General features: G+C 43.1%; 1 protein-coding gene, 1 long non-coding RNA gene and 1 other non-coding gene across 11 annotated transcripts in view; 1 reads left to right on the top strand and 2 right to left on the bottom strand.

Moving 5' to 3' along the window:
• Positions 1-103: 103 nt before the first annotated feature.
• On the top strand, positions 104-3,755 carry LOC127143748 (uncharacterized). The gene is made up of 2 exons (XR_007815358.1): positions 104-1,599; positions 2,074-3,755. It is a non-coding gene; the product is annotated as an uncharacterized LOC127143748 (long non-coding RNA).
• LOC108888194 (eukaryotic translation initiation factor 4 gamma 1) overlaps positions 3,191-16,489 on the bottom strand; it is a 36,897-nt gene continuing 23,598 nt past the window's right edge. For all 9 annotated transcript variants that reach the window (XM_018684070.2, XM_018684071.2, XM_018684072.2 and 6 more), the window contains 22 exons: positions 14,936-15,949; positions 14,656-14,744; positions 14,216-14,408; positions 13,361-13,494; positions 12,985-13,110; positions 12,446-12,856; positions 11,287-11,433; positions 10,826-11,062; positions 10,585-10,689; positions 8,775-9,065; positions 8,477-8,588; positions 8,262-8,376; positions 7,853-8,112; positions 7,406-7,533; positions 7,011-7,183; positions 6,538-6,663; positions 6,350-6,431; positions 6,053-6,151; positions 5,648-5,782; positions 5,405-5,486; positions 5,056-5,196; positions 3,191-4,835 (listed from right to left, as the gene is read on the bottom strand). In XM_018684070.2, coding sequence (XP_018539586.1) covers positions 4,654-4,835; positions 5,056-5,196; positions 5,405-5,486; positions 5,648-5,782; positions 6,053-6,151; positions 6,350-6,431; positions 6,538-6,663; positions 7,011-7,183; positions 7,406-7,533; positions 7,853-8,112; positions 8,262-8,376; positions 8,477-8,588; positions 8,775-9,065; positions 10,585-10,689; positions 10,826-11,062; positions 11,287-11,433; positions 12,446-12,856; positions 12,985-13,110; positions 13,361-13,494; positions 14,216-14,408; positions 14,656-14,744; positions 14,936-15,949 — 4,382 coding nt within the window. In that variant the 3' untranslated portion in view covers positions 3,191-4,653. The remainder of the gene's footprint in view (positions 4,836-5,055; positions 5,197-5,404; positions 5,487-5,647; positions 5,783-6,052; positions 6,152-6,349; positions 6,432-6,537; positions 6,664-7,010; positions 7,184-7,405; positions 7,534-7,852; positions 8,113-8,261; positions 8,377-8,476; positions 8,589-8,774; positions 9,066-10,584; positions 10,690-10,825; positions 11,063-11,286; positions 11,434-12,445; positions 12,857-12,984; positions 13,111-13,360; positions 13,495-14,215; positions 14,409-14,655; positions 14,745-14,935; positions 15,950-16,489) is intronic.
• On the bottom strand, positions 11,507-11,581 carry LOC127139094 (small nucleolar RNA SNORD66). Its single transcript, XR_007808982.1, has one exon. It is a non-coding gene; the product is annotated as a small nucleolar RNA SNORD66 (small nucleolar RNA).

Below are 16,489 nucleotides of genomic sequence, written 5' to 3'. Positions count from 1 at the left end.
TTGTGCATTGTGCTGTGGCCCAATAGTGTTCTGTTCATCTCTAGCACACTCAGAAATCAAGCATTTCTCAGTCTGTTTGCTGAGGTTTTGGGGTAAACTTTATTTTGGCACTTTTGCTGTCTGAACAGGGTGCACATCTGAAGTCCTGCTAACATTAATATGTAATGTGGAACTGGGACACAGGAAAAGAGCACACAGCTAGGAGTGTGTTTGGATATTCTTTGGATTTACCTGCCTCAGTCCAACCACATAGCAAACACAGATGAAATCCTACAAACACTTCAAACACTGAACAGATGTGCGGGGGGGGGGGTTCTATAAACCATTTAAAATCCAGTAGCACGCAGCAGATGCAGATTAGCAGCACTGAGGAAATGTATTTAAAGCCTTCTGTAGATGGGTTTAAATGGCGTTCCTGCAATATGCACAAACCATCAAACAGATGTGCAGTCCTCAGCATACAAACCCTCGGTTCATCTGTCATTAAAATACATTTTCATTGAATCTGTGCATTCATCAGATTTACAGCATAAGAGTTGAAACATGCTGATCCAGATGGGAAAAAGTAGTAGAAATGTCATGTCAGTGAGCTCTCTGAATATTTTCCTTGTGTATAATCTGAAGTATACCTCACTTGCCTGGCTGCACCAAATAACAATAGCCTGTGCAAATATACTTTAGAAGGATTACATGGAAAGGAATGATAGGTTCACCAATGACGCAACAGTGTGAAAATGTCACCTGGAAACTGGGTCCAGCTGACTGTGATACTGCAGCCCAGTGAAAGCAGGTTAAAGATAAGGCTCCCCCCTCCAGGGCTGAGCGTGTCAACAGGGAGACAGCAGGTCTTGTAACAAGTGAGATAAGCTGATAAGGGCCCGTTTAAAATGATGACCTGACTCTGGCTAAGGTTACACAAAGGTTGAATTACAGCCTACAAAGTTTTCTGATGCAGATCCATTGTGTGAAGTGCTACTGAAAAGAGAATGACCAGGTTTGGGTGCTGGCTTAAAAGGGAAACTGTTGAGAGGAAGACGTGACTATGTAACAGAGCTCTGAGGTGATCAAAAATAATCGACCACCTAAAAATGGTCAAAGTGGAAATATGGGCTGAATCAATGGGTTATTTTATATCACTTGAAAAACAAAATTTTGCTGAGCATACGCACTCTTTTGGTCCAAGATGCATTTTGGAGCTGTTCAGCACAACCACACTTTCTATTTGTGGCTGGTGCTGAGTGTTCAGGCGAGAGCCAGGGAGTGAAGACCACCCCCCTCCCCAGAACTGATATTTCTGTTACAGTCTAGAGACTTGAACTGGCCACCCTCTGCCTACTTTATCACAGGTATGGGTTTATTCACAGATATGAATTACATGTAGTCTTTCTGGTAAAAGGCAGTGACACACAGGCCAGCTTTTGGGAAACCTGGCAGCAGTGCTAAAGCAGTGGTTTCTGTGTTGCTGCTTCAGAGTGTGGTGTTGTTTCCAGGAGAGTGTCCAGGCAACCTGACCTGCATGTCTTTGGCCTGAAAGAGGAAACCGGAGCATCCAGAGGGAACACTGGATATTCACCACCTTTCCCTTTCATTCAGACAGATGTAAGTGTGAGAGCATGCCAGTCTGGTTGGCACATCACTGACGCAGTACATGTCTTTTTGATTTAGACTAGCCACATCTGCTCTTTTTTCCCTTTATACTCAACATCAATATTTTAACCCTGTACCTGGCAATTTCTCTTTCAGTATGTTTTTATCCAGTACACTGTGTGTTATACGTTATGGGAATGAAGACTGAAACCTAATTCAGTATTTGCAGATCAGACACAAATACTGAAATTACTGGACAGAGCTTTCAACCTTAAGTTACAGTGGATTAGAAAATACTGAAGTGCTTTCTTTGGAAAATACATAGTTAATATCTGCTCAAAATGCTGTGTATTAAGGTATTTAATCACACCATATGTGGCTATATAAAACAACACTATATTTGGAGAGCATCCAATGATAGAATGGCAGTCGTAGCCAAATCCTCTGCAGATTGATTGTTGTGTTTCTTGGCTGTTTGTCCATCAGGGATGGCCAAGTCTTATTTTGTGGAGTTCCCCAAGAAATCCAGCGCTGTGTCTCCTGTCAGCGTGAAGCCCAGTCTGGAGATGACATCACAGAAGCTTCAACTTGTTTTTTTCCTACAGTCTGCTGTAGCTAGCTACCATTTACATAATTTCACCCAATGACCACAGCCCACTTCCTCATGGCCAGCTAAACAAGGTTATCCAACAGGCTGTTTGTCCAAATACACTGTGCCACAGAGACTGGGAGTACTATCAAAATCCACAACAGTATATTTATCACTCTATATCTGATACATGTCATAAATTTAGACTCTGGTTCAGGGGGTACTCAAATATGAGTCTTAAATTCCCACTTGCCAAATGTCTCTACTCTTCCAGGTCCAGGAAGGATGGAAAACACAGTGGGAGAAGTGCCTCCTACATTGTGTTACAGACAGGCCTCGTTTGCATCAGCTTGTTTTGAACAAGTCTTTTTTAATTTAAGCTTTGAACTCTTATTAACTCTGGCTACCGGCAGCAATAAGATGTGTGTGTGTGTGTGTGTGTGTGAGAGAGAGATGACATGATAGCAGTCTGTCACTTGTAAGTGATCTGAGACCAAATGCACTGAAATTTTGCTTCAGGTCCAAATTAAATTGTATTTCAGTCATGATTTGGACCAGAGCTCGCCCCTCGAGTCCGTGGGCTTGTTAAAAGTCAGACACAAGTATTGTGTTTCAGCTTTTCAGACCGATGAGGGAAACGATTATGAGAAAGAGGATGGCGCGGAAAGAACACTGGCTTCGTAAAAGCTTTAGCCCCGGTGAGACCAGGCTTCATCTGCATCTGCTCCACAGTCATTAATGATATAATGCAATTTTAATTAGATACAGACACCTTTAAACCCCCTCATGCACCATGAAAACACATCATGTCAGTAGCATATACTGTATAACATAATAAATCCATACCAGTGCACTTCAACAAAGAAGTTTCTCTGAGTGTCTGAGGAAGCAGCAGCTCCTGCTGACAGTGTACAGAAGAGGCATTTTGCTCTGCTGTGAGAGAACGGAGTGAAAGGAGCATTCATGTCACAGAGACTGATCTCAGTGCTGCCATCACAAAAGCAAAAGTATGGATTTTGTTTTTATTTGCAACAATCTTTATTATCTCTTCCAGTTTTGGATGTGAAAAGAGGCATTAATTTTCTTTAATTAAATATCTTTTTAATAAAGAAAAGCAAAAAAGTATTTACAAATTTTCAATTAAATGGTAATCAATGACTTGGGGTGGATAATTACAAGCACCTTCTGCCAGCTGAGGAGAGAAAATATAAATACAGGGGAAAACTGCCACTTTGTTTCAGAGGTGGGGAAAATTACATTAGCATTTTTTTCTTTGAAAAACAAAACAAAACAAAACAAAAAAACTAAAGAAAAAAACAAAAAAAATCCATCATATATTTACAGAACTCTCCTGAAATGCATTTCCACTCATGGAAGCAGAAAAGGCCTTAGGATTCGTACTGTTAAACTCTACTTTTTTAAAGTCCTTTTTCATTAAAGTGGATTTTTGATGTATACTTTTTCAAGTTTCAATAATGATATTTTGTCTTTTTAAAATCCAACAACAGGCTTTGTTAGAGGGTGCAGCCGTGAGCCCTCGCTCTTGCGCTCCCTTTCAGTCCACAGTTTATTTTTTGAAGCGAGGGAAACAAGTAAAACAGACACATGGGAGGGAGGGAGGACAGGTAGGGGTTTGGGGGGGATTGGGTTGAGGGGCGTCAGGGAAGCATCGTCGCCCCCCAGCAGCAAAACGGTTAATGTTCATTGCCCCTCTCCTCAGTGACACCATCCTGTGTGTGAAATTCTTAAGAGTCCACAACCGTTACTTTAATTCCTGTCTGAAATGTCCATTAGACAGCTCTCGCCACTTTTCTTTGTAGTTTTCTATTTTATTATAAAACACACACTCCAATCATCCAACACCGGAAAAAAGGAACAAAATGCTAGCCGTCTACATAAGCGCGTCATGTAGATCAAACACCGTACATGTGATATGACAATGTTTCTGTGTCATGTCCACATGATAAAGGATGAAGTCATCAAAAATATAGATGTGAACAGCCTTTTAAAGTTTTTTTTTTATATCTGTCTTAAGCAAAGTGTCTTGAATAGTGTTGCCGTGGCGAGGAAAAGCCATTTGAAAACAGGAGATAAACCTCAAAAAAAAGGAAAAAAAAAAAAAATACTGAAGGAAACAGCATCATCTCCCACGGCTTGTAACTTCTCAGCATTCTCTCTCATAACTATTCTCTCTATTTAATCTTGTATTCTCAATTATTTCAAAAAAAGACATTCGGTTGCGCAAAGAAAAACAAAAAAACCTAAAACAAAACAAAAAAAAAATAACATGATCGAATGTTCGATCCATAATACAATCTCTCCCAGTTGAAGAATTTTTTTCTTGCTTTTTTCTGTTTATGCAGAAGGATTTTGCTGATTCAGATTCTTCTGAATCATCCACAGAACATTCACTCTCCTCAAGGATCCTCTCTCAACTCCCACCAGTTCTCCCAGTGGGGGTGGGGCGGGGGTGGGGCCTAGCTGTTGTCGGACTCGTCCTCAGCCTCGCGGAGCCAAGTAAAGAAGGCAGTGACAGACTTGAGGGCCACACCCTTGCCCTGCTGCTCGGCAGGGTCTTTGCTAGACTCCCACTTGTAGAAGGCCTCCTCTTTGATCACGTCCTCATCGTACAGAGTGTCAAAGAACATCCGCAGCAGATCTGATGGAAGGAAGAGGGAGTCAGGAAATGTTCAGTTGTTCAACAGTTATACATCAAAAAGCTTCATGAGAACCTATTTATCAAGATTTACATCTGTTGTTATAACTTTTGTGGTGGTAAAATACAGACATTCAGCAGAGAAACAGATATTTAGGACATCTGAAAATGGTAGCAAACATCAGATATCACTGGTGACAAAGTATTTGAATGAGCCACTCACTGGCAGGTTGCTCCATCTGCACCATCAGGGCCTGCAGGGCGTAGAGAGCCTGCAGCTCCTTCTGCTCATCCTTCAGGTATTTCTGCAGCAGTTTGGCCCTCTGCTTGATCTGCTCACCATCCACCTTGTATGGGTTCTCACCTGCACCAGTACAAATTAGGGAAACTCCATTTTACAGGACTGTTGTACTGTCTGTGAGTTATAACTGACTTGACATTTCCAAAGTGTTAAACTGGTCTATATCTGCTACCTCACTGGAATACTCTCGTACACCTTTTTGTCTTATCTTCAGCTACTGATAGTCTTTAATGAGGAATGTGAAGAATGTGAAGAGGGTAAGCTGACTCACAGATGATTGCTGACTGGCAGACGCAGGTCATCAGAGCTCTGACAAACATGTTGGAAGAGGTCTGCTGCTCATCTAGGTTGGCCTACACAGAGACATATCTATTACCACACATGCACAAAACTGGAGGCAATGTGAACAGCTTCCCACACAGAAAAAAAGAAAATCGGCAACAACAACATCCTATTGGAATCTGCAACTTCAAAAGACGGAGGAAGAGGATAACATAGCAGCAGGAATACAAACCTCAACCCAGTCAAAGATCCTCTGGTTGTCGGCCTTGTCCTGGATCAGTCGGTCTAGCTGTTTGATCAGCTCGGCGGAGCTCAGCTCCTTCTTTTTGCTCTTCTCTGACTCGTCACCCAGTGTGAACTCCACATTCTGCAGACAGACAGAGGCATCGTGATTATCTTTTCAACTTTACTGTTACCTCTACCCACTCAAGCTCTCACTGAGTACATGAAGCAAAAACTCACATTACATGACCTTTATCTGACCTCAAGAAAATGGCACAGTCTACAATCCTGCACTTTAAGATGCACTCCTACTATAAAAAAAGTGCTATATATAAGCACTACAAAATGTAAAACTAGATGATAAGAATTTTTCAGACCATCATCTTGATGTTAAAGATGGTGAGTGACCTCTCACCTTTTCTGTCACAAACTTGTTGACATCTACATCCTCAGGTAGGAAGTCTTTCCACCGGAGGCCGGCCTCTCTCCACATTGTGCCTGCCTTTTTATGGCTCTGATGGGAAGACACAAATAGTTGCAGACTGATGGACACACACATGACTACTGATCACTTGTGTAAAAACTGGGTGAGCATCTGGTGTTTACATAAAAATGTCAGTTTTCAAAAACCTTTACAGGCCTTTAGCAGCTGGAGGAATGCACTATTACATGTGAAACAATATAGATGATGGAGTGTTTAGTGGTGTCTCACCATTCCTTTGCAGAGTAAAGTGAGGATATGGACCAGCAGGTCTCCAGCTTTTTCCAGAGGGATCAAAGGCTTTGAAATCTCCCTGGAAACCAAACAAATTAACAAATTAAAAGTAACCCCAAACTTATTTTCTCTGACAGATTTCCCTCCCTAACACACAGAGGGCTGAAGAGGTTCCAGGCACCAACCTGAAAAGTTCTCCCATGGGGATACCTCCCTCGTGGAGCATCGGCGTGATCAGCTCTGCCAGGTACAGCCAGATGTGGGGGATGTCTATTGCCATATCTTCAGCCACCTCTAGGATTTCCTGAAGCCTGAAGAAACAGTGCACAAGTTTCAATATTTATTCAAAGATTCAGGAGTATAGAACAAGTTCAACATTATCAAACAGATGGGGATTTTCTGGACTAACTACACTGGTTTAAAGATTTCTCAGTTCCTGTAGCTGCTTAAAAAGTATTACTTATCAGAGACTAGTTCATAAGCTATAGCCATCGTTTCTCCTGAGGTTTCCTTAATTTTAAATCCTGCTGTTATAAACACTGTAACACTTAAAGCTCTGAAAAAAATGTATCTCACAGAAGAATTTAGGTCTTACTGAATTTCCTCTTAGCTTTATTTGTATTTTGTGAAACCACCGTCTCTGAGGCAGCATACTGACCCTTTATAGTACTGCTGTGTTGGCAGGATGCCGTTCTTAATAAGCTGGTGCAGCAGCAGGCCCATGTGCTCCCTGGCGATGGTGCTGCGCTCCAGCGTCGACTCCAGCCCATTTCGTACAAACACAAAGAGCAGCTGAGTGCTGTTCATCTCCTGCACACACTGCAGCGCCTCCTGTTGGGACAGAGCCCGACATATAGGCAATAGTAAGTGTAAGGTGCTACATGACTCTCATCTCCTTCTGCTGCAGCTTCACATTAAAAGCTGCTCAACTGACAAACCAAGGGGTGACTTTTATTGTGAAGCAGCCAGAGGAAAAGAAGAAAGAAATTATCACAGCTATCAGTGCGTTTCAGGTTTCATTTCATTTTTAAACAATTCTGTGTCAGTGCGAACCTTCATGTCATTAATATGGAGGTACTCCTCAATGATGGCTGTGGACTTCTTGTCCAACTCCTCCTCGGTCAAGGCAGGCTTGGTGGGGGTCTGGGATGGTGGAGGGGTGGCAGTTGTCTCCCGCTTCACTGTTCACACACAAAACACAGAGGAAATAAAAATAATTATTAACTAATGAACTAATTTGGAAATCTGATTTTATGCTAAATTTTCCCAGGAAAAGTTTTGATTTCCAGTTTTCCTTTTGTAAAGCCTTTTTCTGGGGGGTATAGTATGTAGTTGAGAGTTAATAGATACAGTACCTGAAGAAATTACATCAAGATTGTTTAGAGAGAGATTTCTAGAGAGAAATATTAGATATATATCCAGGTATATTAGAGATTTCTATCCCCAATATGGAAGACATTTTCAGATTTCAAGTTTCTACATCTACATCATGCCATGTACCATTCTCTTTGCTCCTGGTCCTCTCTCTGCTGCCTCGGTCTCGGTCGTCTGTCATACTTGCTACTCGGCGGACAGGATCGGCAGAACCGCGCTGCTCTCTCTCGCGGCTCCGCTCCTCGTTCTCCCGACTGAAGCTGCGTTTGGTGACCTGCAGCCGGTTGCGATCACGGTCGTCTCGTCTGTCATCTCGACGGTCAAAGCGGTCGCTGCCACGATCAGAGCGGTCGAAGCGGTCACTGCGCTCTCGACTCGAGCTGTTTCTATAGAGGGACAGACGGAGAGCAGAGTCAAGGAAAGATGACACGGATACTGAGTGCTTGTTGTAATACATACACCACAGGAAACATTTTGAATGATATCTGTGTTTTGTCAGGTGTAGAAGCTGCCTGTTGCATGTCCCGTCCCTCACCTCTGAGGAACTCGTCTGTCTGAGTCCAGTGAAGAGCCTGAAGAGGATGGAGGCTGCTGCAGGGCTGAGAACCTGTTCAGAGTACTGGTGGTTGGACGGCTGCCTGACTCTGAGCCTGGGGATGAAGATACACACATAGCACATGTTGAGTTTCAGCTTTAAAGTGTCCAACTAGATACTTTTAATGTATAACCACATCAGTCTGGGAAACCTACCAGAATCTGCAGGTTTGGCACTGGTGCCACCGCTGCTGCCCTTACCCCAGCTCCCCCATGTGCCTTTACCTCCTGGGGCAAGCAACTGATTGTTGAAGTCAAGAACAGGAGTCTGAAAGAAAAGACTGATGGTTAGAAACAAGCTATCTGCTGAAGTTACAGACAGGAAATACCAATAATGGAATTTTAACAGATGTCTCATGTCCTATTTGAAATATCCTGATGACAGTGTGTTTGTGTGCAGTGATTACTTGTGATGCGCTTTTTGGCCATGTGAAAAGCAGCACTCTCCTCCTACCTTAGTGATTTTGCTAAGGCGAGAGGTGTCAATAGGTCGGTTCTTGGAGATGGGCACTGTGTTCCAGCCCTCGTCCTGGGGAGGAGCTCCACGGCCCGGAGTGTGAGGGCCCCCACGTCCGCTAGGACCTCCTCCACCCATCCTGCCTCCTGGGCCTCCACCCAACTCCTTCTTGGAGATGAGGGCTTGCTGCACCTTCATCTGCTCCCTGTGCTCCTCCAGCTCAGCCTCCTTGTGGATCTGGTCGATGGTCTTGGGACCCTGGTCGCCTCGCCGGGGCACCCAGTTGTTCTGGGATGGGGTAGGGAGAGAGATGGAGAGACATGATTTGCCTTCAAAAAATGTTGGATGTTGAAAAATACATATTTTTTGAAAATAAAAGAAATAAACAAATCCATCCATCCATCCATTATCTATAACGCTTATCCTTTAAGGGTCGCAGGGGGCTGGAGCCTATCCCAGCTGACACTGGGTGAGAGGCGGGGTACACCCTGGACAGACTGCCAGTCCATTGCAGGGCAAAATAAACCAATACAATATACAAAATGTAAAATAAAATAAAATAAAACAAAGGCTAATTAGATTATTTGTCTCTTTAAACTGATGACACCAGCTTCCCTTTATGACCGTGATGTTCCTGAGAGTGACCGGATATAAGGGATCAAGATAATGACATCCTAGTGACTCTTAACTCTTCTCTTCAGTTTCTGCCATGAAAGGAAATAACACAGGGTACAGTGTGTGTTTCACAGTTAAACTGGGCCAATGTGCTGACTTGGAGCAGCTGATTTTGGCTTGTAAAAACACTGAAGGCAGCAGGTTTTGTAAAATTGAGTGGGCAGTACTGGAAGCCTAACTACAGGACTGCAGCATTCCTTCAGAGAAATAAACTGATGCAACTAGACCCAACTGGCTGTACTGACTGAAATAAGGAAACTACCACAAGACACAAACAAGTGACAGTACTACATACTCTTTTTAATGAATTAGTGAAAAACACATAGAAGTAAGAGTAGGCTAATTAACATGCTACTAGAGGAGATGGTTTTGTTTTGGCTGAAAAGCCTGTTGTCTCAGCCTATGGCACAGAGAAGCTCTGTATTTAGGAGCTGCCCTGCATTAAAGAGCTGAGGAAGACATTTCTTTCTTAGCCCATTTATGAGACTCACACAGGCCAGGGCTGAAGGACCAGTGTGGACATCTCTGGGGCTGTAAGTAGGAAACCTGCACAGTCTCAGACAATAAGGAGTGTGACATGTCCAACCAGAAATGCCAAAACAAAAGTGAAAGGCAGTAGTTGAGAGGAAAAGACGAATCCTAAAATTTAGCCGCCTTAGTGTAGATGTCATCTTAAACACAAGACTCACAGTCACAAAACCAGAAACTATCACATTTATCCTAGAATTCAAACATAAAAAGCAAGAATGAGTACTATGAGACATGACAAATATTGTGATGAACATGCCCATGCAATAAAAAAAGACTCAATTACACCCTGGGAGAAACTGATCCTTCAGTAAAAAGGAAAGTGTTAAGCAAACTGTGACATCATATTTCCAAGTAATACGGTGCAACGCCTTGTTGAATTCTGTTCTGAACTAGTACGTTTATTGTCACATTCTGCAGATATTTGTCTACCTTGGATATGGAGTTAAATAGTAATAATGTTTTGATAATTTCTATATTGAATGTATTGTGACAGAAAGGATTAGCAGTGACAGACCATCACCAGTCATTCCATGTGGTCTGGTTGGTTCTGCTTCCAACCAAGTAGCTCATTGTGTGTGTTTGTGTGGCACCTATAACTTACCCGTCGAAGGTCCAAAACATCCTGCAACATGAAGCGGATCCTAGAGGTGGTCTTTCTCTCCTTTATTATTTTCTCCATCTGATTGAAGTACTGGTCCATACGGGGCTGAACACAACCACAACAGTTTGGTGAGTGTATCTTCTACATTTTAATTACAACTTCAAATTAAAACCTGATCAAACTACACATGGATATGTACATTATGTGCAAGCTTATGAATGCTATTTCCACCATATTGTACCTTGGCCTTCTCAAAGTCTAGGTCCTTGCCGATGGTGGATAATAGTCTACACAGGCACTCTAGGGACTCCTCGTCATGGTTTTTGAGCAGCTTTACAATGCAGTCGTGCATGATGACCTCTGTGAGCATTTTAAGCTTGAACAGCTCACCGATGAACTTAATGTTACCCAGTGAGCGCCTCCTGGCCTTGTCTTTAGCATCTTCTAGCTCCTCAATGAGCCGCTGCTTCTCCTCCTCCTGCCAGGGAAAGATGTTGCATGTATTAAGGATGAAAAAATGGAAACTGCAGAGGGAGGGTGGATTCTTTATATCAAAAACTTTTCAGATATTTAACACAAAACAACACAATTCAGAATATAAATATGAAGTTGTCGAATTTTAGCTTTAGTTTAACTATCAAATTAACTTCCTTAGTGCATAAATTAAGAACCCAACCCATATTTCATAAGGCATTAGTATACCCCTGACGCAGCCTCCAGCTCCTTCTGTTTCCTCTCAAAGATTTCATCGTCATCTTTATCCTTTTCGAACTCCTTCTGGCATCGATTTAGTAGCAGCTTGCGGAAATTCACAGTGACTCCCGGCTTATCTGTGGTTTGGACTTTAAGCTGCAAAGACCAGAGCAGGGATATTAGCAAAGAGCGAGAAAAGACAGGGTGTAGGGTTATGTAGCACAAGTGGCTCCTCAGTTCCTCAATCCCATCACTTAGATCAGTGGCCCAGACACGTGGCACTAAGTTTAGGTCATCACTGGAGCCTGGCAGAGGTATGTGTAAACTAGGACTGCCATGGTGAACATCACTGCAAGAGCACAGTTCTGTTTGTTACCCACAGTACCAAGGAACAAAAACACCACCAGCTATGGTTATCATACTATCATTGCCCAGTTATTTCCGAGGAGTTATTGTTATTAAGTGTAGGCTTTATAAATGAATTGAAAGGAAGGAACACTTCAACTTTGTATTCTTTAACTGAGCCATTTTCCCCCATTTAAGAGGTTTCTGGTCAACATCTAAGCTCAAATGCTGATGCTGGAAGCATATCTGTAATAGGTCTATATGCAGTAAATTGATTCTTTTATCACAAACCTAGCTTTTATTAGCCTGTGTTAAAGAACCCTGGGGGTGATAAGATGCAGTGCCCCAGTACTGATTATCCATCAGCCTCACAGCAATACGACAGAGAGCAGGCTGATCAATCCAGTCATTATTTTGAGTGGTTGTCTTTTTTTCAATTTTGTTATTTTTTAATATCAGCCATAGGATTTACAGAAAGACAGTTACAAATGCTCTTCATATTTTAGCCCCATTTCGACAATTATGTGTTCAACAAAAATAAAAACATGAATTCATTTTAAAAGGAGAACAAGAAAAAGAAGAAAAGCAAAACTAATCTAAAAAATGTCTCCAATATATATTCTCTCGACTCAAAACATCCCCATGTAGGCATATGCCTTTTGTGTGAGAAATGCAAATTACTCAGTTTATCATTTACCACATCATGGCTTTGATCACTGTGTACACCTGCACCACAGGTAAACACCTTAACCACAAAAAGTCTTAAAGTAAACATTGAAGCTTATTCAATACATAGTTTCATTTCGTGTGTGGCAGCACTTACCCCCATAAGGCAGCGGCACATGTTGGCATAGGCCACCGAAAAGTCTGGCTCAGAGATGGCCTTTTCGAAGGTGAGATCTATGACTCCTTTCAACCTCTCCTCAGTGTCAATGGTCAGTTCTGTCACCTGTTTCATTAGCTGTTGAAACTTTTGGGGAGTCAGTTTGTTGAGGATGCTGCGGACCCGTTTAAACAGCTCCTGGGTCTTGATCTGCTCTGAATCGTTCTCCTCTGTCTCCTCTCCTCCTCGGCTGCGAACAGTTTTCTTCATTGAGGGTTTCCAAGCCTTCTCTGCCTTGTTCAGCTGCACGTCGTCACTGAGTGACATGCTAGTGATGATTTTCCTCGGCTCCTTCCTCTGGATCTGCTGAGAGCGTCGTGGACCACCGACTCCGATTCCCATACCTGGAGGCTGGAAAGAGAGAGGGGAGAGGGGAGAGGGGAGGGGAAGACGTCATTTCATCTCTGGTCTATGATCTTCATGACCATCACAGGCCTGGAATGTGATGTGAAGATTAAATTTAAAAAATGTTAACTTACTGGTCCTCTGCTTCCTCCTCCCATGCCAGGCCTGCCAAGATTGGCAAAGGAGGGTGTGAAGTCAGGACCGCAGTTCATTCCTGGTAGACGGCTTGGGTCAAGTTGACGCAGAGGGGTCTTATTAGCCTGAACAGAGAAAACAAATAGATAACAAAACGTGAGTGAAACAAGGTGAAACTCAAAATAAATATTCTCCAAGATCCTTAATCACATCCTATCAATGTTTCTTTCATGTTCAAAAATATAACAAAAATAAAATACCTCATGACTCATAAGATGCCATTTTCTTTACATACAAGGGGTCAATTGTCAAAAGCAAGGCAAACCAAACAAACAGAATTATTAAGATAAATCATTGAAGTGTGAGTGGTTGCACCTTGTCTAGGACAACATCACTGATGGCTGGTAGACCCTCTGGTTTGTTCATGCTGGCTGAGATGAACTGGAAGCCCAGAAGGAACTCCCTGTCATATTTCTTTTTCTCCTCTGGGTTAATTGGCTTCCATTGTTCTGAAACAGGGACATAAAACAGAACATAACCACAATATTCTTCAATTGAAGACACTTGAGAACCTCTTTCAAGTTGGTTTTCCCCTCAGCATCAAACCAGAATCAAACAGGCGCACTGTGTCATAGATTATAATCTCCCCACAGAGCCAAGTAGCACTGCAGAGGGGGGGAGAGTAAAAGATCCTGGGTCAGTAAACTGTAGAAGCTGTCATCCCCCATGATGTCCACAAGGGGGCAGACAGACTAGCAAATGAATGAATGAATGACTGAATGAATGAATGAATAGGCATAGGACAATACATTTGTATTTTGAGTAATACAAAGTACATCTACAGATACATTTAAATATTTTGTGAGTGATAAACTTACTCTCTTAAGCTTTGGCTGTGAATACACATGTACCATTTACTGATTTTTGTGGCAGGTATATGAAAAAAAAAGTTTCATGACCTACAAATCATCTGAGCGGTCAAAAATCACAGCTTTTCGCGGCTTATTGTTCAAATATACAATTTAATCATATAACTATCGTTTTCCACTGAACTCTTGTATCAGCAGGAGCACAAGCAGGTAAAATGCCACTCCCTCATTTTCAATGAAGCAAACATGAATGTAGTAAACTGACACACAGCAAACTCATGAATATAAGTGAGATAAGATCAATGTTCAAACTGAATGGCCAGTGTGGGGCATTGAAAGGAATGAAGGTTCAGAGACCCACCCTCTTTGTATTGGTACTTCTTGTCAGTGGCGGTTGGCTTGGGAGCATCTGGCTGAATATTCTCAGCATCCAGCTTGTCCTCCTTATCCTCCCAGGTCAGGTCCGCCTCCTCTGGAACAGGAGGGGAGGCAGCAGGGGGCTGAGGCTCTGGTGTTGGGGCAGGCTCAGGCTCTGGTGGGGTTACTACCTGCTCCTGGGTCATAGAGGGGAGAGGGATTAGGACAGTCAGACTGCAGGCTGGTAAAAATGTGTAAAATAAATCAACCCTGGGAGGTTTCTTTAAAATCCAGCAATAGTGACATTTAGGGGTTGATCTGAATTATACGCTGAGTCAGGAGTTTAAATCACTGTCTTCAAATGAGCAACTGTAGACTCTTTAAAAACAGGTAGTAGAAGCACGGAAATGAATGAAAAGAATAAATGCATTATTGCACACACACCTCTTTAAAGGCATCCAGGAGGTCTCCCACTGCCTCCTTTTTATTCAGATCCTTCATCTTTCTCTTTTTCTTTGGCACAGACACAGCAGCTACAGGGAGGAAGACAAACACCATCAGCCTCAGATCAGTGTAAACATATCTGACAGTCTTGCAGAAGTAGAATATTCTCTATAGATGATGGAAAACGGAGACTATCATATTTGATAAAGTATTTGTGACAACTTGCAGAAAACAGAGAGGGAACAGAAATCAAATACACAAATATGGGGAAGTGACTGACCTTGCATAGTAGTTTCTACAAGGGCAGGGGTAACTGTCTGGGGAGGAGGGATTTCCTCCCTCTCCTCTGCTGTGGAAGGGGGAGGAGTGGGCACTGTTTCTGGTGTGCTGTCAGCTATGGAAACCGTCTCTGCAGGAGATGGCGTCTCTTCCTTGGCAGTGGACTGGGGCACTGCGGTATCTTCCTTAACATCCAGGGCAACCGCAGGGGCTGTGTCTTCTTCCTCAGCCTGTACGGGTGCTGCCTGGATGACTGGTTCAGCTGGAATCTCCTGGACAGCGGGTGCAGGTGCAGGCTTGTCAACAGGTGGAGTTGTGGCTTGGACAGTGGTTGTAGGCGCTGCCTGACTTATGGCTGTGGAGGTCTGTATGACTGGCTGCTGAATAACATCAGGCTCAGCGATGGGGCTGTCGTCACGCTCGGCCGCACTGATGGCAGGGGCCTCGGGGTCTTGAGGGGCTGGCAGCGGCAGGCCGTTAGGAAGGCACAGCTCCTCAGGTTGTGCAATGGGAGACTCCAGAGGAGTCTCCAGGTGAGTGGGTGGCAACATGACCGACAGTCTTTCTGGCTCGACCAAGGCAACACCGTTAGTTGTGGAGGGAGGGGCAGGAGGTGTGTCCAAAGAGGCAGCTGCCTCTTCTGCTTTATTCTCTAACTCTTTCTCCACCTCCTCCTCCTCCTCCGCTGCTGCTTTCTTGTCCATTTTGTCCTGTGCAGTAGAGATGGACACAGGGTCAGGAAGGGGTGCAGGATAGGCCGGCACCTCAGGTGCTGATTGAGGAGTTGGAGTGGGTTCCCTTGGAGGTTGGGGAGCGTCCATCATATCTGCAGCGGGAGCACTGGGTGCAAGTGTGGAAATAGTGTTGAGAGGGGCGTCCTCTGATTCTGATAGTAGAGGGGGCGCAGGGGGCTTAGTGTTCGTGTCAGAGGACGTAGCCTCTGTGGGGATGGGGTCACCCTTAGAAAGTTCAGGGGTCTTTGACAGAGGAGGAGGCGTAGGTTTACCTCTGTCATCTGAAGGTTCAAAAGTCAGATAAGCAATGTTAATAAGACTGCTGACAATATGTTACATATAATACTCCATTTTATGAGTTCATTTATATTTTCATAATCTACACATATTGGGACAATGACAGTAAATTATTTCTTTTCACTTTACAGACTTAGAATCATATTGATAAAAAACCAAAAGAGAAAAAAGGAGAAATGAAATATTAGGTCTGTGTCAATCCTAATTGTTAAGGTGCTAGTATACTCATCAAATGCTTGTTGAACAGTTAAAACACTTCAGAAACCCATCTTACATTACTTAGACTACTACTTATTGCCACATTTAAACACCGATTGCATTCTGCCTGTCTTTATGAAAACTTGCTTCCCACCCGTTCAGAACAGCTCTAAACACTTCTAATGTGTCTGGACAAGAAGTTGTACAAACCAGTCTTTTTCTAGCATGACCAGCTCCTTCTACATTCCCTGGCTTATTGTCTGTGGGTAAAATAAAATGCTACTATACTACACATTTTCTTTAGTCGTCTGACAATTCAATGAGAT

The sequence above is a fragment of the Lates calcarifer genome, linkage group LG21, assembly GCF_001640805.2.
Source record: "Lates calcarifer isolate ASB-BC8 linkage group LG21, TLL_Latcal_v3, whole genome shotgun sequence".
Classification (NCBI taxonomy): domain Eukaryota; kingdom Metazoa; phylum Chordata; class Actinopteri; family Centropomidae; genus Lates; species Lates calcarifer.
Note: the sequence above shows the minus strand (reverse complement) of the source record. Positions and strands in the feature narration are given on the sequence as shown.